At 37.0% G+C, this 26023-nt stretch overlaps 1 protein-coding gene across 15 annotated transcripts in view; it reads right to left on the bottom strand.

Moving 5' to 3' along the window:
• Positions 1-26023, bottom strand: part of ptprk (protein tyrosine phosphatase receptor type K) — a 148615-nt gene that overhangs the window by 57359 nt on the left and 65233 nt on the right. For all 15 annotated transcript variants that reach the window (XM_088324973.1, XM_088324975.1, XM_088324974.1 and 12 more), the window contains 8 exons: positions 22852-23012; positions 22717-22768; positions 22585-22643; positions 17194-17275; positions 15973-16088; positions 14758-14932; positions 967-1079; positions 688-868 (listed from right to left, as the gene is read on the bottom strand). In XM_088324973.1, coding sequence (XP_088181099.1) covers positions 688-868; positions 967-1079; positions 14758-14932; positions 15973-16088; positions 17194-17275; positions 22585-22643; positions 22717-22768; positions 22852-23012 — 939 coding nt within the window. The remainder of the gene's footprint in view (positions 1-687; positions 869-966; positions 1080-14757; positions 14933-15972; positions 16089-17193; positions 17276-22584; positions 22644-22716; positions 22769-22851; positions 23013-26023) is intronic.

Genomic DNA, 26023 nt, shown 5'->3' with positions numbered 1-26023 from the left:
TTTTAATAAGGTCCTGAATCACTGCTTGTGCTGATATTGAAAGCTTTTGCACAAATTAAAAATAGTTGGATGTGGTTTTTTACAGCACTCGTTAAAAAAAGCAACTAGTAACTATTTTACTTTGGTTAAGCTTGAGTCCAAACTGATTTAAAATCAATTATTATTGTCTAAATAGCCTTTTGTAAAGGCTTTATGTCATCACACTTGAAAAATGGCAGGGTTAGCATAAGAGGGTGAAACATGCCCTACTGCAGGGGTCTCCAACACGGTGCCCCCTAAGGTAAGCTGAGGTGCCCGCGTACCTGTTCTGAAAATAGCTCACCAATGTGGGTCATTGTGATTTTCTACTCAAATATTTTTTATTTGTGGTTGAGTGTCTATTTGACTCTACTTTCAATAATTAACCCGGTAATGACATTGTAACGTAGTAATAACATGATAAGTTGTTATATTAGAAATGTGTATCAAACTGGGTGCCTTTTGCACAATATTAGTAAGCAAAAGGAGCGCTAAGCGTGAAAAAGGTTGGAGACCCCTGACCTACAGCATAAGGAGGGTAATTCATTCTATTTATGCATTAACACAACTAAATAACAACACATATATCATCCACACCTTTTTTTATGCAAGATGAATGACCTGAAAACAAATATTAAGCAATAACTAATAGGAAAAATCATTCCCTACCTGCACATTTAGTTCGTGTAATGAGGGGCGGCCCAGCTTTGCCTGTACCGCCCTCGCCCGGCCGGGTGAGCAGAACCCTGATCTCATACTCTGTGTCTGGGTCCAGATGCCACAATTTATAGTTGGGAGAGTTGACTGCGTGGGTCTCGATCCAACTGCCTGACGTCATGCGGTACTCCACCTTATAAGAAATTCATATTTGGGAATTCAAATGATGCTGATTTATGTTCGGGAATCTAAGAATTCCTACATATAAGAACATATAGAGCAAGTAAAGACCTCTTTGGTTATTATAGGACCATCTCCAAATATGGAGTTGGCGTTGAGCTGAATCAGTAGGTAGGTGGGCCCGACGCCGAGCAGCTGCGGTGGGGCGATGGGGTGCGGAGGCTCTTGAGAGGGAAAAAAATGAATAGGATCAACATAAAGCTTCAGAGAGTCATGTGGGGACGGCACGGCACGCTAAAACAAAGCAACAAAAGGAACAACAGAGAGCCTGGGGAAATACTGTAGTCGCAGTGATTAAAAAAAAAAAAAAGTCTCAGGAAAAGTGTATCATACCTGTAATTCAAACCGGAGCACTTAGAGAGAGTGCAAACCTAATAATGTTGCTATTTCCAAAGAGCAAAACTAACTACTTATTAGATCTTACATTAAGGATGAATGCTTATGACAGGGTTTGTACACTTTTTAATGGCAAAAGTCAAGCACTTTTTTAAATATTCTAAGGCCTTTTTTCTATTTTTAGAGTAACATTAAAAAAGGAAATCCAGTGTCAATGATGCATTTTGCAAAGTTACGAATATATCTGTGATTTACACATGGGATTCTTAACCTTGCGTGTAGATTTATCAAGACATATAATTATTAGATCTTAAGTAGATTGGGAAAATGTTTGTTTTTGAGACACATATCTCACTGTATAGGTGTTGGGTAAAAATGACAGTGCTGTGTAGCCTCCATTTCAGTTGCAGGAAGTTCTTCCTGCAGTATATCAACTTTAATTCTTTGCATGGACCATAATAAATTTCCATATTTGATACGTAATTCTTGCACTAATGCCGGTCTACTTGTGACTCCAAGAGCCAATAAAGTCTGCATGATCGAGAGCGTTCTCCATCCGGGCCCCGGTGTTATGGAACGCCCTGCCTCTGGAGATAAGATCTGCAACCTCAACTGAAGTTTTTAAATCGAGGCTTAAGACACTCTTCTATTCCAAAGCTTATGATTGATGCCCACCTCATATTCTGTATTGTCCTGTCATTTTCCGACTGCCTGCCTGGTGGTGATATGAAGGAGAATGACGATTTGAGATGAGTCAGCGGACCAGCGTCTGACCTGAAGCATGTCAACCCCTGCATTTACCAGCTGGCAGAGATGGGAAGCTGCGTCGTGGCCGTCATAGACTTTCTGGACTAGTTTACAGGCTAGGGGCGTCGTTGCTGTCCTGCACTTTCCGGACATTTTCAACATCTTACCTAATGTTTACTATTCTGTGTACAGTAATGCTAATTGTGATTCACCCTGGTCAATCCGGGAAGGGGGATTACCACATGTGAGGTCCTTTCTCAAGGTTTCTCTTTTCTCCTCACACTGAGGTTTTTGAGTTGTTACTTGCCCGCATGCTGGTTTAAGATCAGGTAATTGTGCAATTTTGTAATTGTATTCCTGTGCAGTCCTTTGAGACATTTTGGTGATTAAGGGCTATATAATTAAATGTGACTTGACTTGACTAATGCACATTTCATTGTGCCCTGTTTGGATGTAGCATGCACATATCCTCTTAGGTATGACTCATAGGGGGCAATAACACTTTATAGAAAAAATGCCATATAAACTAATGCCAGTTGCCATTAAAAACAAAAGAATAAATGCAAAAGTGAAGCGAAGCCACCACAGACCAGTGTCTACGTCATTTTAAAGCAGACTTATTAAGAAACATGGCAACAATTTCAAACGTTTACAAGCACTTTGCCCAAAATTCAAGCCTTTTTCAAACTTTAAACAACATTTCAATTCAAGCATTTTCAAAGACTTCAAGCACCCGTATGAGCCCTGTTATGAACTCAATGTCTTGAGAGCTAAAAATGTATTTAAGTCCAGTAATAATACTAATAATATCATGCTATGTTGTATTTATAAAGTGCTGCAGCACATCACATACTGTAATATATCTAATTTAGATGGCAGCTTGTAGATGTGATGTTTTATGTATCTCTTCAGTTTTCTTGGTTAGATGTGTACCGGTAGCTGCATAGAATTATAATTATGATGATATTAAAGCAAGAGCAACCTTTTTTGAAGACGCAGCTCATCAAACGGCTATACGCCTTCAGAAGAAGGAATCCAAAAAGGCTTTGAACAACAGAAGCGGCTACAAACACGCTAACACAGTGAAAATGTTGCGACTTATTCTGCTTATTATGGGTTTAAATAATCATGTCACGGGGTGAACCTGCATCATTAAATGTAGACTGTGACTATAAGTTTTCCTTTTTCTCAATTATCTGGTATTTTATGCAAATTTATAGTGGGTTTTATTGTTGTTACTTAGTAATACAGGACTCCTGGGTGTTTTCGTGTTTGTATTTCGTTTCAGTGTAAGTCTGGAATTTAGACTCTAGATTTAAAAAAACTACAAAGGTGCCAAGGCTGCAATATAATGCATACATGTCATATGCATGTATATAATTAGGGGTGGGCAATATTGCAGAAATATCATCAAATTTTCTTTTAAATAATCTCACAATCTCGATTTTAGCAATTTTTGAACATTTTTAATTTACATAATTTGCTTATTTCTGACCATTTATTTTCAGGTTCAACTAAAAGCTAAAAGAAAAAAAGTTTTCTGCGACAGTCTTGTATGTTTGTCAAATAAATAACACAAAAATCATAAAGAAACCCTATAAAGGAGGATAAATGAATAAACAAAACACTACATCAGAGAATCTAACTCATAAAAATAGATAAATAAACAATTGAATAACAATTGTGCATTCTTGTAGACCACAAATTCGTTTAAGGGACAGAGTGTAATATTTAGTGCGTCCAAGAAATAAGAAAATGTATATTTATGAAGTAAACAATATTGATTTAAGAAATAAGCTAAATCACACTAATTATGATATGAACTTAATTTTATAAACTCATATGTCAAGAAATTAGCATTTATTTTACATAACATGAGCCTCACCTGAAGGGGGCACATATGGTTGCCCGCCATCTTGCTGCTATAGGTACCTTAAAAATTAAAAACCATATGAAATATTAGGCAAAATAATTTGAATTAAAATGGTGTGGTTTGCTGTCTTAAAGTCACTGTAGTTTGTAGACTTGTACTTTTTAACACTCGTTTCACTTGCACAACACAATACAACAACATCTAGTGATCAAACAATACACAATTTCCCTTAAAAATCTTTAATGGTCTACACCTAATAAAATATGTTTTAGAAACCTGTGATTGTTATGCAGCCTTATCATTACAAAGTATCTTTATTTTTTTCTATAGGCAATCCAGTCTACTTGGATTTTTGTTCCCAGACTTTCAACACACGCTGCAATCACGTCTCTTTCCCCTGTGTGCATTATTATGTTTGTTTATGTTTGTGTTACAGTGCATTTGAAAGTAAGTTGAATGAGGCTGTCAGCCTGAAAAAGACATTTTCCCCCAACACATAAAAAGCTGCAGTTTGACAGCATGCTAGCTTGATTTCAGGTAATGAGTGTTGAAGCTGGTTTAGAAACATTATGACATCAGCAGCGTGCATGCTCAGAGCGACAGAAAAGAAGGATGATAAAATAGGATACAAAAATCAATTGAAAGGGTTCAATCATTGGTTTTCTAATTAGAATGCAAGATTGTGTGTTACTTTAAAACCAAGTGACTCATCTCAAACATAAATAATACATATACAACAGAAAGATGGTATTGTGGGTCGTTTTGCAACTCCAGAGAGTGCTGAAGTTGGCGTCTTGTTTTTTTTTTATTATCAGCCCTTTTTTTCCCCATTGCTTGAAATTTTTACAGTTGGCCTAAAAAAACAACAAATCATCAATGGTGTTGATGTGATAAGATGGGTTTGTTGTCAAAATCTTTTGTATTATTAATCATGTGTTAATCTCTTTTTGAGGTCAAATGTAAATAATGATATTGAGTAAACATGGGTGTAATGTGTTTGTGTGTTCTAATTCTCCAGCATCACATTATTAATTTAATTATTCCTCTAAGGAAATGTTTGCTTTTTAATTGCTTTTGCCCTCAATTTTGGTATTTTCAACAAATTCGGTTCCGGACAGCTTTTTCAGACCTTCAACCAAAAAAAAAAAAAAAAAAAAAAAAAAAAAAAACGGATAAGTGTTAGAAGAGCCTTAACATGTCAGGCGATTACTCTGTAAAAATGTCCTTAATTTTGTGGAAACAGTGATTGGTGAATCCCTTTTAAATTCGAGTCATGTCATATTTATTTGTATGCATTTCATATGACTTCCAAAAGTTGACATACAAGCAAACAGCCTGGCGTTGTTGGGCATTCTACTTGGGCGAGGTTTTTGGGGCTGTGGTTAGTTGAAACGTGTGCATAAGAAACATTTGCATCAATCAAGGTGTTGGTTCTGATAGATTATTAGATTCGGCTGCTTGGAGTGGTCAGTGGTCGGGAGCTGCAGTACCCAATGGGCCGCCAATGAGTGTTAGAGACCCATGAAAGCAGACCCTACGAAAGCAGATGGTTATCAATTTCCTTAGCATTTGTTGGTGGTGCCTTGACACGAAACCTATCTAAAGAAACGTGAAGATGCCAAAAGTACAACTACTGTATCAAATAAATTCAATCTATTGGTCTGAGAAAATCAATTTGCGTCTTTGGCTGGAAAAGTTGGATCATGCACCCTAAAAAAACATAAAACACAACCTAGGGCTGAATGGTTGGGACCGTGAAAAAAGTTTAATCATTTTTTTTCAAAGGGACACTGTGAAATAGTTGTAATGCAGCCAAAAACCAAAAGGCTTGCAAAAGGTAGGGCCCAAAACTGAGAAAAAAAATAGGCAGCTTGGTGATTTCTAGTCTCCGTAGTTTTTAATCTTCCTCGTGCTTTGTTGCACTTGTTTTCAGTTGCACTACACATTACAGCGACAGCCAGTGGTCAAATATTACAGTGTCCCTTTAAAAAAGACATATTTATTTTCAGAGTTGCACAAAGGGAAATATAGAAGTGTGCAATAACGAATAAAAATTTAAGATGATGAAAAAAATCGGAGGAATCCAAGAACAAAAACATTGCTGAAGTTGATCAATACGAGTGTAGGCCAGGCATGACGGTAATACTGCAAGAGCTTTTTAGGGCACGGCTTGCGTATGATAAAAGCTGGCATGGGGGTGAGTGTGTGTATGTCATGATGATGTGCTCTGTCACTGCGGGAAACCAACCAGAGGGCTTTATTAGAGCTGCTCCTTGATGCAACCACTACTGACAAACAAAAACATACACTGTATAGTGTGGATACTAAGCACATTCTGAGTGATTCTTATTAACATTGTGACTAATTAATCGCGACATTCTAACTATATTTTAGCAATTTAAAGTTTATATTTACAAGAGAGGGTAAAGAACTAATCAATTTTTTGTTTAGAACAGGGATATAAAAACAAGTTTGGCTTTGGGTCTGGTTCCAGACTTTCTGTTCTCAGGCAGGCTGGAACAGTAAAAGATTTTAGCTTTGTTTTCCAGTATTAGATCATTTAGCCTAAAAATATTTTTATGTTTGGAATTAAATGTGTTAACTTGTTCATATTAACAGTCGAGTAAATTTAATTTTACACATGAACCATCTCACCATGCTGTACAAATTTATAACTGTCCTATAGCGACCGCAGAGAGCATTTGGTTTGCATCATTTAAAAAATCATATTTTCTAGAAAATTATCATTGCGGGCCAGATTACATCATCCAAAGGGGCCAGATCCGGACGGTGGGCCGTATGTTTGACATGTCTGGTTTAGTCTTTAGTATTTAAAACCTCAAATTTCCAGGCATCTTGACCGTCAATATGACCAACTTTTGTCATTATTGTTGTTCTATTACAATTAGCTAACGCTTGAACAAAAACCTGGGTCGCAATTTAAGTTATATTTTTTCTTTTCAAGAAATCTATTTAATTTTATTTCCTTTTATGACTAATTATTTACAAGTCTTAGGTGTGCAATTGTCCACTTTATAAGTATGTATTGACTGTTTATTTGTTACTTGAATGGTTCATTCTCACGCTGGTAATTAATTGAAACTAGTAGCTAAGTAATACTTAATTTCTGTTTCATGTTCAATAATCTTCTGTTTTATAATACAGGGTTGGGTATTCAAAAAAAGGACAGTTCATCCAATTAATTGACACAATAATCGACTGACAAGCGAAAATCCAAATAATCATTTGTTGCAACCCTAATTTATAATTCATGCAAAACACTTCTAGACCTTTTTTTTCCCAAGTAAAATCTTATGGTCTCATTTGAAAATAAAATAAAATATTATAGAGGGTCATTGCCTTTTTTTACAGCTGTCTCTTGAAGGGGTGGGTGTTAAGTAATATCAGTACTTGGTATCACACTAGGGACTATATCAAACTCCAGTACTAAAGATGTAAATCAAGTTGTGGAGAATTTCAATAGTTATTTTGTAAATCTTGGACCAGAGCTAGCAGCAAATATCCCAGAGTGCAGTAGTAAGCAATTTGAGTCACTGATAAAAATGAACTCCAAGACCGTGTTTTTATCTGGGGTTATGGAATCAGAGATCTTAGACGTGGTTAACAACTGTAAAAACAAAACGTCCATGGATTGTTTTGACATCGATATTGTACTAGTTAAGGAAATTATAAATAACATTGTGAAAACATTGACCTACAATCTATTATTTCTAACAGGCAAATTTCCAATTTAAATGAAAATAGCAAAAGTTATACCAATATACAAAAATGGAAACACGCTAATTTTTACAAACTATAAACCTGTATCTCTGCGTCCTGAGTTCTCTAAAATATTAGAGAAACTTTACAATAATAGACTAGAACAATCTGTAGATAAACATAAATTGATTAATGAAAGAAAGTCAATATGGTTTTAGAGCAAACAGATCAGCAACCATGGCTATTATTGATGCAGTAGAAGATATCACCCATAGCATAGAAAAAAAGAGATACGCATTCAGGGTATTTATTGACTTAAAAAAAGCATTTGATAACATTAATCATAATGTACTATTAAAAAAATGGAAAGATATGGCATCAGTTATTTCAATGGATTCAAAGTTATTTGACAGGGAGGAAGCAATATGTAAAAATGTGAGAGTTGTCATCTGAATACTTGGACATCTGTTGTGGAGTACCACAGGGTTCTATCCTGGGTCCGAAGTTATTTAATTTATATATTAACGATATTTTTAATGTTTCAGAACTATTGAAAATAGTAATATTTGCAGAAGACACTAACATTTTCTATTCAAATGATAACTATATTGATTTGGTAACCTGTATTAGTTGTCAATTAATTAACCTAAAAGTAATGATAGATGTAAATAAATTATCTTTAAATTTAAATAAAACCAAAGTAATATTATTTGGTAATGGCAAGGCAAATCAAGATTTAGAAGTAAAAATGGATGGTGCTGCAATAGACGCTGTATCAGAAATTAAGTTTTTAGGGGTCATAATAGACAATAAATTAAGCTGGAAAACACACATCAGACACATACAAACTAAAGTATCTAAAAGCATTTCAATAATTAGTAAAGCCAAATTCATTTTAAACTATAATGCATTGTATTTATTGTATTGTTCTCTATTTCTGCCATACTTAACATATTGTGCAGAAGTCTGGGGCAATAATTACAAAAGTTCACGACAGCCCCTTTTTATCCTCCCAAAACGTGCAATTAGAACCATTCACAGGGTAGGATATCGAGATCATACTAATATTTTATTCCTGCAGTCCAAATTATTAAAATTAGATGATTTAGTAAAATTTTTCACTGCACAACTGCTATTTAAGGTCAACAAAACGTAGTGCCAGAAAACATCAATAAATTATTCATTCGGAAAGAGGGAAATTATAATTTAAGGGGCTGTAGTAAATTCATAATCCCAAAGGTGAGAACCACCAGGAAAAGTATGTGTGTGTCTGTGTGTGGAGTCAAGCTTTGGAACAATATACAAGACGAGATCAAATAATGTCCAACTATTCACTTGTTCAAATCTGAATACAAAAAAACATTCCTGGCGGAATACAGAGATGAAGAAAATGGGGTATGAGTGATACGAGAGATTGGGAATAGAGCGTGCTAGAACTATGGTTAACTTTGTGTGATTGTTGCTATTGTAATACCATAACTGTTATTATTAATATTATTACAATTGATGTTAAACCATTGGTGTATTTAATAGAGAAGATGAAGGGGTAGAGAATATAAGCATTTTGCTTCTTACTACCGCTTTTCGAACATATTATGTAACATTATTTTGTTGTTGAGTTATTGTTTTTGTTCTGTTTTTATTTTAATGTTCGAATAAAGTTTTCATGGTCATGGTATTAGATAATCAGATATGGAATTTTATCCTTAGAAAAATGTCATTAGTTTCTTATTGTCACGTCTGGCGCGGTTGCCATGGCGCCCAGTTGGTCCCAGCCAGGTGGCGCCGGATTCTGGCGCGATTGCCACGGCGCCCAATTGGCCCCGCCCATGGACATCGGCTGAGACGCGTTGACTGAATGCTTCTTGGAGTACTTAAACGCGTTCCTTTGAGCTGTGCTTTGCCTGGGCGTTTGTTAAACCCTGTGAGATTTTTGTGAACCTTCTGTGAGATTTCTGCAAGTTCCGTTGGACTCTGAGAAATACCTAGTCTGTAAATTTGCCTGCGTTTGACCCTGTTTTGTTTTTGATCTGATTCGTTTGTTTTTTGGACAACTTTTCTTTTCCCCAATAAATTGTGAGTACGTCCACGCGAATGGGTCCTTTTTTCCTGTTTCCTGCTCTGTTCCGTGACACTTATAGTAATACATTCCTGTCAACAATTGATAAGTAACAATTCTAGAATTCACCATTTTTTTAATCATTCATTTTTGCAGGACAGTAACTGCCTCCACATATGACAAAAATATTGATCAGCTGCAATCGATTGGAAAGTTATATTTGGGGAACAATTCAATAAATTCATTACAATGTTGACAAACAGATATAATATCTGTCAACAAATAGTTTGGCGAACATTATCCCACGTCAGATCTTAGTCCCATCGTGCGACCGTGCAAATAGAAAAAAATGTGTCCCAGAAGCACAAACAACGGGAAGCCTATAATGGTACCTCTCCATCATCCACATAAATATCAGTACACCGGGCCCGTGCCTAACCACCCGCATGCAATCTTAACATCGCTCAGCGAACAAATGCTGCTTCTCGAAATCAAAGCTGGGATCGACGTCCCGACACTAAGGTACACAAGTCCTATCTAAGAACATGACCCATCCCCCCTTCTCTTAGATTGGCATGGATCCATTTTTCCGACCGTGATTTCCCCAAACTCCTGCTATTTCACAAAGGGGTTCATATCTGAATACAGGATGTATGTAAATGCAACATTCACGCAACTACAATCTTGCAATGTATACGTGTCCTGCAACAGTATTAAAACTGCATATTTCATTCGGTAAAATAAATCTGTATGTCTTTGATTTCCCCGGTTTGATATTCTAATAAATAAACATGAGGGGGCTTCTATCATTTCTTTATTGTGATACCATTCGCACATTCATCGGGGATTTCCTTTTTTTTTTTAATACACATCCCTACCGGGGTGCGTAACATTTTCACAGCTTGGAAGAGCACCTTGATTTCAAGTGTACAATACGCATGCTGAGCCCATACTAATTTTTATCATCATCATTTGGATGGGTGCAGCCGTGATTAGACAACAGAACCTTGCTGCGAGGCTATTAGCTTTCTTAGGTTTTTTTTTTTTTTTTTTTTTTTTAAAATACAAAAATAGCATGATTTCTTCAGTATTCAGCTAAGTATTTATGACTGTCTTTTTGGGTCAGTCATTGACTGCAATTGAGGGCTACGGACATCAATCATATATCTTTACGTCTTTGACTAAATGAGTGCTTCCTTGCATAAAGTTTAAGTATTATGATGGTCAATGTTACCTGTTTTTGTTTATATTCAGCACCATCTCATATGCAGAGTAACCACAGTTCATCTGTTTTTTATATTCAGACACAGTCCTTATTCTGATAGGAAAATATTCTTTGGATAATGAGCTGAGAATTTACATTTACCTTTTTTTATCCTCTTTTTTACTTGCCTCCTCTCTTTTCCGTTACTCCGGAATGTCTCCCACCTTCAGCCTGTGCGTTTCCAAAACCTCCCGGGGAGATCATCTGAATATGTGAGCTATTCAATGTGAATGAATAAAGAATCGTGTGGTGAGCACACATTGGTGACACCTTATTAACCACGTGTCAACTGCACATGACAGATAAATTGTGCTCAGACACAAGGAAGCAGGTCACACTCACTCACTCTTATGCTTGTTTGTCAATATAATGCTCGATACTGTTCTAAATTTGGGTACGGGAAACGTTTTCAGAGGGTGCGCGAAAGTTTAAAATACATTGAGTATTTTAAATGTGTCATTTGTAATGATTATATGATATAAGCATTTCAGGGATATTATAAATTCTATACATCGAAATTAATGATTTGTCAGAAAGAAATCCACGTTGACTGAAAACACAAAATCCTAACTACCGTATTTTCCGCACTATATGGCGCACCATCAACAACATGCATCAACAACAAGGCTGTGGAGGTTGTCAGCAGTATCAAGTTCCTAGGGGTGCACATCACAAACAAACTCACCTGGTCCGTGAACACTGCATCTCTGGTTAAGAGGGCACAGCAGCGCCTGTACTTCCTGCGGAGGATGAGGAGAGCCCACCTGCCCCCACCATCCCTCATCACATTCTACAGGGGCACCATAGAGAGTATCCTGACCAGCTGTATCTCTGTGTGGTGTGGAGGCTGCAGCGCTACCGACTGGGGTAGTGTGAGGAGGGTAACGAGGACAGCGGAGAAAATAATCGGGACTACACTTCCCTCCATTCAGGACATTGGCCAGAAGCGCTGCTTATCCCATGCTAAGAACATTACCGGGGACCCCTCTCACCCCCATCATGGACTATTCACTCTGCTAGCCTCTGGGAAGAGGTACTGCAGTGTGCGGTGCAGGACCACCAGGCTCCGCAATAGTCTAGTCCCCCTGGCCATTAGACTGTTAAATGGTCAATCTAACATATAGTTAACTTAAATCTAAACGGCTGCTAATTTGACTTTTGCACTAGTGGCAGTTTTTTTATAGCTTGCCACTCCTTGCACATTTGATCTCTGCACTATTGTTACTTACAGTGTTATTACTTACAGTGTTATTGTTTACAATATAATGGTACTGTGTACCTGACTTGTTAACCTGACTGCCCATCTTGCACATCTGGTTAGCGTCTCTTCTTGCACTATCGGCACTATGGTAAATAACACAATACAGCTTTATTTATATCTGTACACTGAAGGACACTGAGGGAAACTGTGGGAGTCAGATCCATCGACATTTCGTTCTGTATACACGTGTACTAGAATGACAATAAAGTAGATCTGAATCTGAATCTGAATCTGAACCATGTTATAAGGCGCACCTTCAATGAATGATATATTTTAAAACTTATGCCATACATAAGACGCACCCCATTATAAGGCGCTATAAGTGCATGCTGGTTTAAGATCAGGTAATTGTGCAATTTTGTAATTGTAATCCTGTGCAGTCCTTCGAGACATTTTTGGGATTAAGGGCTATTTACGGTAAATAAATGTGACGACTTGACTACAGTAGAGAATGTAGTTACTTTATGCAACCTCTAGATGTTGCCACGCTCAAGGGAATGTCACCAAAACATTCAAAAAGGTCAAACTTTATTAACAAACAAGCTTTCCACAACTCCATTCACTCCCAAAATAAATAAACAGCCGTTTTATTATTTTCTCTGAGGTAAAGCATTTTCGTGACACATCTTTAACATCTTTGAACAACATCGACATATCATTTTATTTTTTGTCCATTTAGTCAACACGCAAAGAAAAAAACGTCTGATACTGTTATTTTAAATGAAACGTTAGTGCAATCGCAATAAAGTGACACTCGTAATGTGCAAAAACAACGAGTGCAAAGCAATAACATAATAACTGTAAAATGTAAAACGTAAACACACAAAAGAAAAACAAAGATCACTCTATAAGCTCCTCATCGACGAATCCCTCGAATTCTTCTTCTGCTGTGTTCGAATTGACCATATCTCAGTGAATGGGCCATCCAACACGTCCGGTGTTTTTGTGCCAGCGCTGTTGCCTTCATACGCAGAGTTATCGTACTGACACTTCTGCTTGCCGCTCTTTGTTGAACAACCCACTGTTCAAGTGTCTCCTCTAACTCTGGCCATCTTGCTTTATTGCCACGGAAACTTTGTTGAGTTTTCCTTACTTGGCGGAGCTTATCTTCATCCTTTCTCCACTTCCGTACCATCGATTCATTTAAGTTTAACTCTCTCGCTGCCGCTCTATTGCCGTGTTGTGCTGCGTGACTGATCGCTTTGAGTTTAAACTCGGCGTTGTACGTGTGTCTCTTAACAGGAGCCATTTTCTTCTACAAATGCACGTATGAAAGAGAATCTCGCTCTCTCTCTCTCTCTCGCTCTCTCTCTCTCTCTCAAACGTGACATTCTGAATAATTCTGCGTTTGTTTAAGGTAAATTGTGCTTTACATCTTCACCAGTCATAACCCTGGATTCAGACAAATACTGTATTTGTTGAATATGAATTAAGCAGTTTAATGGGGTAGCCATTTTGCCACTTAGTAAACAAATACAACACGAGCCCCGGCAACTACCAATCGTTTAATATTTCCCAGTATGCACAGCGCGAAAAATGGAGTCGGCGGCTGTTTCTCGTAGTTGCGAGACCTTGCGAATTTAATATTGAGCCATATATAAGGCGCACTGTGTTATAAGGCGGATGGTCAGCTTTTGAAAAAAAATAAGACTTTTAGGTGCGCCTTATAGTGCGGAAAATACGGTACTCCATACATTGCAATTGTTTATTTGGCATATTATTTTCATTATAATTTGTTTGTATATATTTAAACATTATTAATCTATAATGGTCATCCTTAAAATGATCAAAATAATCTGATATGGCAGCTAACAAAATGTTCTCGCATTTTTTTCAGAATACTACCACATCTACAGACACAGACGATCCAGCTATTTTTTTTTAGATTTACTTCAAAATAACACACCTTAAAATATGTTCAAGTTAAATTAATACTTTATATGAGAAAACGTATCTGCCAGTGGGTAAAAGTATTGGATTTGTGGTACCCTTCCACAAAAAAAGGCTTGGAGTGGGATGGGCACTGCCAGGGTGCCCAAGACAAACTACAAGAAGCTCTGCCCCTACAATCCAGGTAGATAAGGTATCCGTGAACTGTGATAGGAAGGACATGTAATGTTCATTATTTTCTTTTTTATTTTCTTGTATATTTTATTCATAATTATGAATCTTTTTGTCTAGTCTTTATTTGGACAATCTCCAAATAGATACTTATTATCACCATAAAAAAGAAACAGTAAAGTGTCATTAAAAAACAATTATAATATAACATGACATATAGCTATAGCTAATATAGCTAGGCAACATTTTTTTATCATATCATAACCTGTTCTATCATGCAAATATCTCATAATGCATAACTGTTGTTTTATTTGAAAGAACAGGCCTATTTGCTAATTGGCCCTGGTTGTGTGTGATGGTCCCGGACAGGGATTTCATTTACTTACCCGATCAGCATGTCATGTGTTGCAATATGAATAGTGTAAGCCTCATGCTCATCTAAAAAAATCTGTCCAGAGGTGTAGCTAAAGCACATCACACTTATCAAGAATATGTTTGCACAATTTGGAAGAAACACTCACCTCTGACAATAAGCCCAGCAAAGTTGGACGCCCCAGAGCCCCGCTCCGACTGGGTGATGCAGCGGTACAGGTCTTGATCCTGATTGGTGACTTCGTTGAGATGAAACGATGCAGAGAATCGCCGGTGGTTGATATTCTTCCTCTTGGACACGGGAATGTCTTCGCCGTTTCGCCGCTATAAACCACACACGATTTGTAAGTCGTCCTCACTGATGACACGTTTAAAGGTCATGACTACAGCAACGTTGTAATGAAATCAGCATCCATTAGCTGTCAGGGCGTATGGCTCGGGGTGATTTTTTTGTTATATGATTCCATGTACCGTGCTCTCCTTATGGTTGCTTTAGTGTGCATGTAGTTAAAAAATCATTTTGTCTATTTTTTCATTTAATTATTCATAACATAAATGATGCAACCTGGACGTATCTGTGTGCCATGTTTAAAAAGGCACGTATATTTTATACCGAGTGGTCATTTGCTTATTGTTTTACAATCGCAAACAATTAATGATAATAAAGTGAGGACAGTTACAATAAAAGTAACTGATATGTAATCCAAAATATAAATTGTTAACCCATATTGCACTAAATAAGTTCTTACCCCACAGTGAGACATGTTTGTTCTTTTTCAGGTATTTTATCCTTATTTAAATAAATATTTATTATTTTACGAAATAGAAAACATTTCGCGTAGCATATTAGAGATACTTTTCTTATTTTTAGAGAACATTTTTACCAAAATTCAACCAAGAGATTTTTAAAATGAGCAAACTAATCTATCGTCTGATTGGTGTTTGCTTATTTCACTTGGGAATTTGCTTGGTTTTACTTAAATATTGAGTTAAATTGTTAAATGGGACAATATTTTTTTAACAGGGCTTTGGTATCTTACTGTGAAAATACATGTTTTACATTTTTTTCTTATTTATCTTATAACTTGTTTTGCTGATAAAATCATACCCAAGATTAGCAAAAATATTTTAGCCATTTTAAGAAATTGTATCCAACAAGATGAAAAAAATCTACCAACTGCCATAATAGACAATTTATTTCTTTTTCAGTATGAATTACCTTATTTTACTCAAATTTACAACTTCAATTTTCAAAAAATTACACCTGAAGTAAAAGCAACATTTTCTGCCAATGGAGCAAAACTTTCTTTTTATTAGTTTTTTAATCACCTGTTTATTTGTTCGCACTGTTGAAATATCTTTACCTGAAGCCAAAGTTTATTGTTGGTTGTGTCTCTCCCGGTTGCAATGCATTGAAAGGTAGCGTTCTGTCCGGCATTCACCTCAACGTCGCCAAGACGCAGGAAATGAGGTGATTTATCTATAGAGTAATACAATAATATCAGATTCAGAATACTTTGTGTTCACCCTTTTCCAAAATTATTTCAGAAGAAAACACACTTGAATTTAACAGACAGAGGTGCAAACAACGTACACATTTCGCGACATTTTGTAACCTGCTGTGATTTGTTCACTATTACTCCGATTAGATTCCCGGGGTGTCAGAGAAATGCGGATCCTAACAGCCACTGGCTGCAAAGATCGCTGTCACAATGTCACAGCTTCTAATACTTAAGCACCACACTGATGTATGGAATAAACCCCTCCAAGAGGCTGTGAGGCTATTTTTATTCCGGGGATGTGATTGCAATCATAGATAAAAGCTGAAAACACACAAACACACACAAACCTGTGTGTGTCCACAAATGCAGCTGTGAGAATGAATGCATCCACTGTGGAAGTTGCGGGTTCTCCTCTTAATATTCACACTGCTTCCAGGTCACTTTACTGACAAAATTTGACAACCTTAAACTGAGCAGGGGTGACAACTTGAACGGAGTACACTTTTGACTATTCTGACTCAAAATCAATGGAATCCATTACGAGTCAGGACACGCTCAAATGTGTCACTGCTGCGAGTAGACAGATGCCGAAGCAAAACTTTAATTGCTTTTATTCCTCCTGTTAGCGGCGTTGGATGAACTCGCACACGGGTGTGTTTTTTCCCCTTTTAAGCGCGAAGCCTACGGCGTTGCGGAAACGACGCTTCGGAACGTCACGTGAATTTAAAGCAGAGTGTGACCCCTTGTCGCTTTGGGACAAGACAGCTACTGTTCGCTGAGTAAAGAGAGCTGAGTGGTCAGAATCTCCTCTCTCCATGATTGACCTAATACCTTTTCATTTCCCGCTTCACTCTCTCCAATCTCTCACCCCAATTTCCCCTCCCCCTTTCCTCCAGTGTCTTATTCCTCTCGTTTACCTACTACAACGTGTCCCGTCTCCCTCGAGTCACCTTCCGCTCGTTGGAGCTTATCTGTCTGTTCAAGTGCGACAGGACCCATCCCCGGTTTGGTCCAATTAGTGGCCAAAGCTATAAGAGTCGATTCAGCGAACAACAACTAATTGCTGGCATGATAATGACTCACCGCATGGGTAGCTGAGCACTTGAATGTCATCTATAACTATGAAGCCAGTTTTTCTGTCCGATATCTCCGCTTCAAATATGACCTGTAGGCAAAGGTGAGGAAAGAAACTAGTTATTCCAAATTATAAGGGTGTATGCAAACATGTAAGATGCTACTGTCAAATGTCAATAATCTGTAACTGTGCTTGAAATCAGCAATATTAGAATAAAATGCTAGCAGTGTCCATGTCTTTACGTCTATAAATTTGACCTGAATGTATATCTTAACTGATTCAGTGCCAAAATGTATAAATACGCTTTCAGAAGCGTTGCCCCCGAGTGCCAAAACGTAAAAGCCAGTTTTGTTTTATTTTTAACAAACTATTTTAAATGCTTTGACGCTGCTGATCACTACAAAAGTATTATGATAGAAATACTACTAAAATTCCATTATGCAAATACTAAAAACATACTACTGCGGAAATACTACAAAAATACTACAGAAATACTACAATCTGACTGCAGACATACCACGAAAATAATACAAAAATAACTGCAATGTCTGATGATGCTCTTGCAACATCTATTGCAGCCCGGTCATCTTGGAAACCTCTTGTGCGGCCCCTTCTCAAGGTTTTTTATTTCCCCATGCTGAGGATTTTGAGTTTTTCCTTGACCTCATGTTGGTTTTAGATTAATGGATGGTATACTAGTTGTATCTAGTCTGTGTGGGGGTGGTATTAGCTCAGGAGGTAGAGCGCCCGTCTTAGGTTCAAGGTCGCAGGTTCGATTCCCGGCTCCTCTGTTATACGTCGAAGTGTCCTTTGGCATGACACTGAATCCCTCATGCCCCTGATAGCAGGTAGTTGCCTTGCATGGCTGACGCTGCTATTGGTTAGTTAGTTAGTGTGTTAAAAGGAAAAGTGTGAAGCACATTGTAAAGCACTTTGGGAGGTCTTCATTGACTTGAAAAGCGCTATTTAAATGCCCAAAAAAAAGACAATTTACATTTAATGTAGAGCCCTTTGAGAGTTCTTGAGATTAAGGGCAAGACAAATAAACAAGACTTGACCTTACTTGACTTAAATATTGAGCCTCTGGGAATGATTTCAGTTTGATAAATCACCACTAGATGGCAGGAATGGCTTTGATCTTTGACCACACATTGAGGAGCCCTCAGTTTCTCGTGTTTGCTTCCTCTACCTGGCGTTTGTGAGTGTGTGGCTGACCCGAGTGACCGAAATAGTGTGATGACGTCTCTAGAAATATAAGGCGCTGAAATGTTCTTGCAAAGTTCATGCATGGTACATGCATGAGTTCAATGTTCTTGCAATAAAATTGCATTTTTCAAGGAAAGTGTCCTTGTATTTATGGAAAGCATTGTTGAGATACTGGAGGTATGCCAAAAGCAACACAAAACAAAAAATCACAAAAGTTCTGCTTGAAATGCATACTTTCACAAAAAGCTGTTTTTCTTGGAAACAAGTATATTCCAAAAACTTAGCATGTTCAACTGTTGTTCACTAAAAAAAGCTAAACACGAACTATTTTTGCTAAAGAAAGATGAAAGTTTAAGCTTTCTTTTGCTATATCCTATGCCTGCCTATATAGCTACAGAAGTAAATTTTCTGTAGGCTTTCAAAGATTAGTCAAAATGGCAAAAAATAGCTGGCACTAGGACTTTCCATTTGAGAGAAATGCCTGGCATTGAATGAGTTAATCAGCAAAAATGAGAAGAAGGTGCTGAGTCTTGCAAAAAATACAGGTGTTTAATTACATTCATTTTCAGTATGAGTACTCAACTCTTCAATACCCAGACACGTACAGATAAAATAAGAACTTCTGTTGCAGAATATTGATTAAAAAAAGACCACTACATACTAAGATAGCCAATTTCCTTAAAATGATACAAAGTTGAAGGTTATTATTGAGCAATTTTCAATTTTTTTTTAGGACTGAATGTCTTATACAGTACTTATAGTTGCATTGTATTGTGTCAAAAGTGCTTCAAAAATAAATTTCATTTGATTTTGCTTTGATATGGGTTTTGTTATTGTATGATAATTTTTTTGTAAAAGTAAATTTTGGGTTTTCCAAATTTCAAGCAGTTTATTTTCTCAATTGTAATTTTTTCTCATTTGCTATAGTGACATGCTTTATCATATTTAAAAATGAAGTGCAAGTACTGTAAATATTTTACTTGAAATTCAAAATGTTAGAAGCAACACAAAATATTAATATTCCAAATTAATTGCTATTTACATGTCAAATAAGCCGATTTAGACGAAATGTTTGAGTTGGATTACGTTGGTGAAACCTCTTAAAGGAGAGAGAGATAAAAAATATGACTACTTGTTTGCCGATTGAATCCGTATATTCAGTCAAACAACACCCTTCCAAGATTAATAGTTATTCCTGTTGGACCACCGTAATCTATTTGGGTACACATAAAATTTCTGACGGATAGATGATGAAAAAAGAGTAACACAAATCATTGCAGTAAGGATAGGATATAAAATTCGGTTTATAGAGTATGTGTGGTTCTCAGTCCACTTCCATCTAGCTTTTATTGCAGTTTCCTCATTGGGTTCTCATGGTTGATTTTTCCAATTTTACATGAGCATATCCATCCATCCTTTATCTGCACCTCTTATCATCAGTAGGGTAGTGGGGGTGCTGGAGCCCATCCCAGCTATTTTTGGGCAGTGGGCAGGGGACACCTAAAACTGGTTGCCAGCCAGTTGCAGGGCACACAGAGACAGGCTACTCACTCGCTCATTCACACCTAGGGACAATTTAGACCGGCCAATTAGCCTGACATTCATGTTTTTGGAATGTGGGAGGAAACCGCAGTGCCCAGGGGAAACCCACGCAAGCCCGGAGAGAACATACAAACTTCGCACAGAAAGGCTGGTAGCTGGATTTGATCCCATGAACTCAGAACTGTGCTGCGGACGCGCTAACTACTCATTCGCCATGCCGCCCCACATAAAAATGTATACATATTTGTTCGGATTAACACCTTTCAACAACTTCAAGCACAGACAATTAGGTAAAGTGAGTTAAAGATGGTGGACGGAATGAAATAGATGCTGTCATTCATCACCGACAAGAGCGTCCGAGAACTCTTTACCCGTGACATGCTGCATCTTTCCTTGCCAGGCTATCCTGTTATTCTCCCTACATGGCTGGCACACATCAATCCACTTGAAAAAAATAATCCATATACATGATCAATCCCTGTCACCTGTTTCTGTACATAGCACATTCAAGCGCATGTTATGTTGCTGGATGGGACTTCAATATCATGCGAAACTCTTTGAGAAAAAAGTGGTAGCCCGGATCCTGTCATGAAGCTTCACAGCTGTCTGGTCTACTACCAACTCAAATCACTCACATGAGCAGGACCACTTTCAATTGGAGTTTTGGAAAGAAGGTCTTAAACAATTTGTTTGTTTACTTACGAATTATATCAAGTGTGGGCGGGTAACAACACTCCTCAGCCTCATAACAAACAGAAGCCTATTTGAACAAGAGGCCAGGATCAAAACCTCGGTCTAAAGAACCAGTTTCATACCCTGAAAAAAAGCTCCTTAAGCTCTTGGCCAACAAGGCTTGATTAACATCCAATCACAACATGTTGACACATGTGTTCCAAGCCGGCCTTCTCCTCTCGCAGTGGCCCCCGAAGGAGGGGAGGTGGGGACCAGATGGGTCATTTGGAAGATTCTTCCGGCCTTCGCTTTACAGTAGCCTGATTGCATCCCAAGGCGACATATTCATCAGATGCTGACACTCATCTGACACTTAATCTGACACTTGCATGTCAGAAACTCCCTAATACTTTTTGGACTGTGACAAACTGTAAAGAAGTGGGTTCATTGGAACCTGGGTGGTACTTAGATGGGGGTACGGGTATCCCTGGGAGTATGTGAGGGCACTCCAGGGCATATATGATAGAAACAAATATGTATATTGAGATTGTTAAAACCTAATTCCTAAATTGATTATTAAAAGAATATTTAAAGGAGCTGTAAGGAATTTGGAACTTTTTTGATCACTGCCATCATCTCCTGGCTTGTGTCCATATCGAGGCCTCTGTCAGCTTGTTCATTTTGCGCGTGCAAGTACAGTATATGTATTTCTTAGAAGCGCTCAAATGAACTCTCTTTTTCATCATTCTGGGGATTTTGGTTGGCATTTGGACTTTCTTGAAGAATACGTTGTTTTTTTTTTGTTTGTTTTTTTAAATATTCTAAAGGCAGCTGTTAGTAAGTAAGTATCACACCTCTGGGACTGGTATCAATATGATAAATCCCAATTAGATGGAAGGAATGGCTTTGATCAGATCTTTGAGGTGCTTTTCTTCCTTTTCTTTCTTTGAATTGTTTAGATATTTGAAATATCAGAATGCACAAAAATAAAAATCAACGTTCAGCTTGAAATACATCCTCTTACATAAAGCTGTTTTTCTCAGAGGTTTTCTTGCAAACGAGTATTTTCAAGAAACTTAGCAAGGTTTACTTATAAATGGTACAAGCTAGAAACATCCCTTATTCTAATGAAAGATGATGGTTCAAGCTCTCTTTTTATATGCAATATGCCTATATAACTACGGAACTATATTTTCTGTAGGCCTTCAAAATTGAGTCAAATGGCAAAAATTGTCTTCCCTTTTGAGAATATTGTCTGGTAGAGGACTTAGAATATAGTAAAATAATTGAGTAGTAGAATACAGTATTCTTACAACTAAGAAAACTACCAGAATTCTAGAGTTATCATTGTATCATTTTACTCAAAGTAATTTCTAAAATGAACGGTTTATAAAAAAACAATTAATAAGTCATACATTATCTGCCAAATACTAAAGAACTGATAGTTTACCTACTTTAGTAAAAGTTCCCTCAATATTTATTACTCATGTTTTATTTATTAGAAACCAAGAAAAGTTGTGTGGTTGGTTGTACTTGCTTGATAGAAATGGTTTCAAATACAATAAAAATAATACAAAATGACCACCGATTCAAATGATTTAAGCGGTGAACATAGCTTGCGCTAACGGAAAAAATGTACAGCAGTAATGTTTCATTTGGCCATCCAAATGTGAATGCACATCACGCACGCAGTTGCCCCCATCACTTCACACTACGCCTTTACTTGCCTGATCGTCACCTCCTGAGCCTCAGTCAACACAAATAAATCAGAAGCCTGCCTGCCAGCATGCGCTGTTTGTTTTTGAAGCTGTGTGTGGTGTCCGTATGCCCATGAGAATAAGTGTGTTTATTAACCCGGCAGGGTCTGAAAGGCTGCATTCACTGTTCACCAAATACCCAAATATGACAAATGAAAGTAATGGAGAATATCAATATTTTCTATAACTACCTATGAATGTAGTTAAGGGGACAAACCTCACCTGGTATTCACTGGGCCAGAAGGTGGAGACGGCCAGTTCTGCCTTTAGCCAGTCTTTACCTGCAGACAAAAATTTCAAATGAGGCAATTGTGCGAGGATAAGTCAATCCCATAATAATTTTATTGTGGTTACCAGTATATGTTGTTACATTCCATATTGGGTTTGCCAGTGGACCCTTATTAACCTAATAATAGAGAAAGTTTATTACACATAGAACTACATTCCATATTTGCACATATTATTTTTTTATGTACTTGAAATCCTTACCTTCACCAACACATTGAGAATCCCCGGACTGGAGCCGTCTGCACTGACAAGTTGATAGTTGAAGTCGATGCAGTGCGTGTCATTCTCCTTCATCACCGGAAGCTGAAACCTGGCTTTCTCCCCAACTTCATACTGAGAAACGTCCACATACATGTAGGAACCTGGAATTAATAATATCACACGTTAACGGTTTCATTGGTTGAATTGTCAGCAATGATCTAAAGCAGAGATCAGGAACATGCGGGCTATACTAATGTTTTATGTATTGTTCTAATTGTACTACAGGTAAACCCAAAGCGATGCATAGGGTTCATGGTTCAGTCCTGGATATATAGGGCAAAATCCGAGCAACATTTTACAGAAATGGTTTTGGCTGCACATCTCTATGGAATATTGTACATTGAAGATCATTAATCAATGTATATTCAATGTTGAGTCATTTTATGATGAAAACCCACAGAACAAACTGTAAACACCCAAAATTGCCAGCTAAGCATCCAGAACAATTTCATAGGAGCGGGCTCCTCTCTCTCACACACACACACACACACACACACACACACACACACACACACACACACACACACACACACACACACACACACACACACACACACACACACACACACACACACACACACACACACACACACACACACACACACACACACACACACACACACACACACACACACACACACACACACACACACACACACACACACCGCTCTTTGTGACAAAGTTTAATACATCCGCGTCCGTCTTGTGTGCAGTATTTGGTTGCAGTTCTTTAAAAAGAAATTTGAATCCTCTTATTATTTTTTTTTAATTCAAACAAATATAAATCTTATTAATGTGTTCACATTTCAAGACTTTCAAAAATTGGATTAAGGACATTTTAATGCCATTTAAGGCCTTATTTTTAGAGTAATGAATTCAATGCCTTTTCCATTCTCTGTAGCTGCTTATTATTATTATGAACTTGGTATATATTATACTATACAGAAAAATTGTAATACCATTTCTTTATTAATACTTTAAGAGACATCAGAATACTTACTTTCCTTGTTCCAATTGTGAACACAATGCTTCATTCCAGGCAGATAACTATTTGCCTTTGTGTACAATAGAATTTCTGCAATTGGCTATAGGAGTGTAATGATTATCTGACATTCTTCAGCTCATCTACAGTGGGAATTTATTGTTCTCCACGGGAATGGGAGAGCAAACAGTAGCGCATTTTTGTAATTAGAGAACAATGAAACGTGTGTATAGCAGCGCCCGCGTGTGCAACATGCCAATCATTGGCTCTTTTCGTATCATCTCTTCTCTCAGCAAACTTGCATACGAAAAGCAAAATGACTTAATCTGAGCTGGACGATAGACGTAAAAAGTATGTTTCACAAAAACACGCTACTATTAACGTTTCCGAGACAAATATGCAATGCTGTTTCTTCCTAGTATCAAACTGATACTTTTGACAGTGACACAAGGTGGATTGAAGTTGCCAAGGCTGAGTGCTATCTTAAAATAGAATTACCAGTCAGCCCTAGATATGTCACAAGTAACACACAACACGAAATGGTAACATTTATTTCAACAATTCAATAAAGCCAGTATATAGCATGGTAAAACTGACATACTTTTAGCAAAGGCAGGGAAAAACTGAAGAAGAAAAAAATAAGGGGCCAAAATGACAAAACGTAGAATCTGACTTGGAAAAAAATGAAGGACAACAAATTTCAAATAACTAAAAAAAAAAATCATAGATGTTGAGTTACAGCAGGAGAACCTACTGGGTTCCTTTACAACAGTATCTGATGTGGGCCGCTACCAGTCAAAAAACAAGATTTTGCATGACATTTCTGAGAGTGGCATTTGAGGGTTTAATACAGAGATTGATATGACCAATCATGGCTATGCTCTACAAACAGGTGAACCGTGATTGGTTATTTGTGTCTGAGATGTCAAGAGATTTTGCTCTACAGCATTCTCAAAGTGGCCACCCTGGAGGTGGATAAAATCATTTGGATTTCTACAAACACAATACTAACGTGCAAAGTAACACAGGTTACTGATTACAAATGTTAAATAATTTGAAAAATAGATACTCATAGCTTGTAATTAAACGTCACAGTTAACTAATTAGAGTTGATTGTTTGACTATTAGCACCAACCTTGGAGCAATTCAAATATAACTATTTAATTTTAACCCTTCATTTTCCAAAATAAGACATTCCAAAAATGGATGTATTAAAGATACTCAATTCACAAAAGTAATTGCATGTATTGCCTAGCTCTAGACTGAGGGAGAAATTAATAATTTTAGGAAATGCTTCAGCTCGACTTGACAAAAACACTAGTAGGAAAGGTCCACTGCCTTGCTTTGTAAGAACAACACCTTATTTTTGGCAAAACAAGACATGAAAACTAACAAAATGAAACTAAGAAAACAGCATTCAGTCTTTGAACTGCCAAAAATGAAAACAGACACTGACGGAATAATGACGCCAAATTAACAAGGATAAAAAATACCCCTAAGACAGACTTAAGACCTACTGTAGATCTGTCACATAATAGTAGCAACATTGTTAAAACAGAAGATCTTTTTTTTTCAATATAATACAGACATCCTACTGTTTTTAGAAGTTCTGTTTTATTTCAATCACCGGTTTCCTTTTTAGCTTCTAATCCCATCAAATTTATCAAAGAAATACTTGTGTTTAAAGCTACACTCATTTTAAACAAGCCCCTAAGCTCAAGAGTGAAATGCATGCTTTTAGAATGTTGACATATTTCTTCATATATATTTTACACAAGTTATAGAATGTCATTTATTAGATAAACGATCATATTTGATACATTAATAGGCTTATTCCTTCCTCCTCCACAGACACAGGTATACTGGACTGTCTCAGAAAATTAGAATATTGTGATAAAGTTCTTTATTTTCTGTAATGCAATTAAAAAAACAAAAATGTCATACATTCTGGATTCATTACACATCAACTGAACTATTTCAAGCCTTTTATTATTTTAATATTGCTGTATTTGGCCTACAGCTTAAGAAAACTCAAAAATCCTATCTCAAAATATTAGAATATCAAGAAAAAGTATACAAGTAGGCTATTCAACTAATCACCTGAATCATCTAATTAACTCGAAACACCTT

The sequence above is a fragment of the Urocampus carinirostris genome, chromosome 20 (assembly GCF_059441175.1).
Source record: "Urocampus carinirostris isolate Australia breed hairy pipefish chromosome 20, RoL_Ucar_1.0, whole genome shotgun sequence".
Classification (NCBI taxonomy): Eukaryota; Metazoa; Chordata; class Actinopteri; order Syngnathiformes; family Syngnathidae; genus Urocampus; species Urocampus carinirostris.
This window is presented reverse-complemented; position numbering and strand designations above follow the sequence as displayed.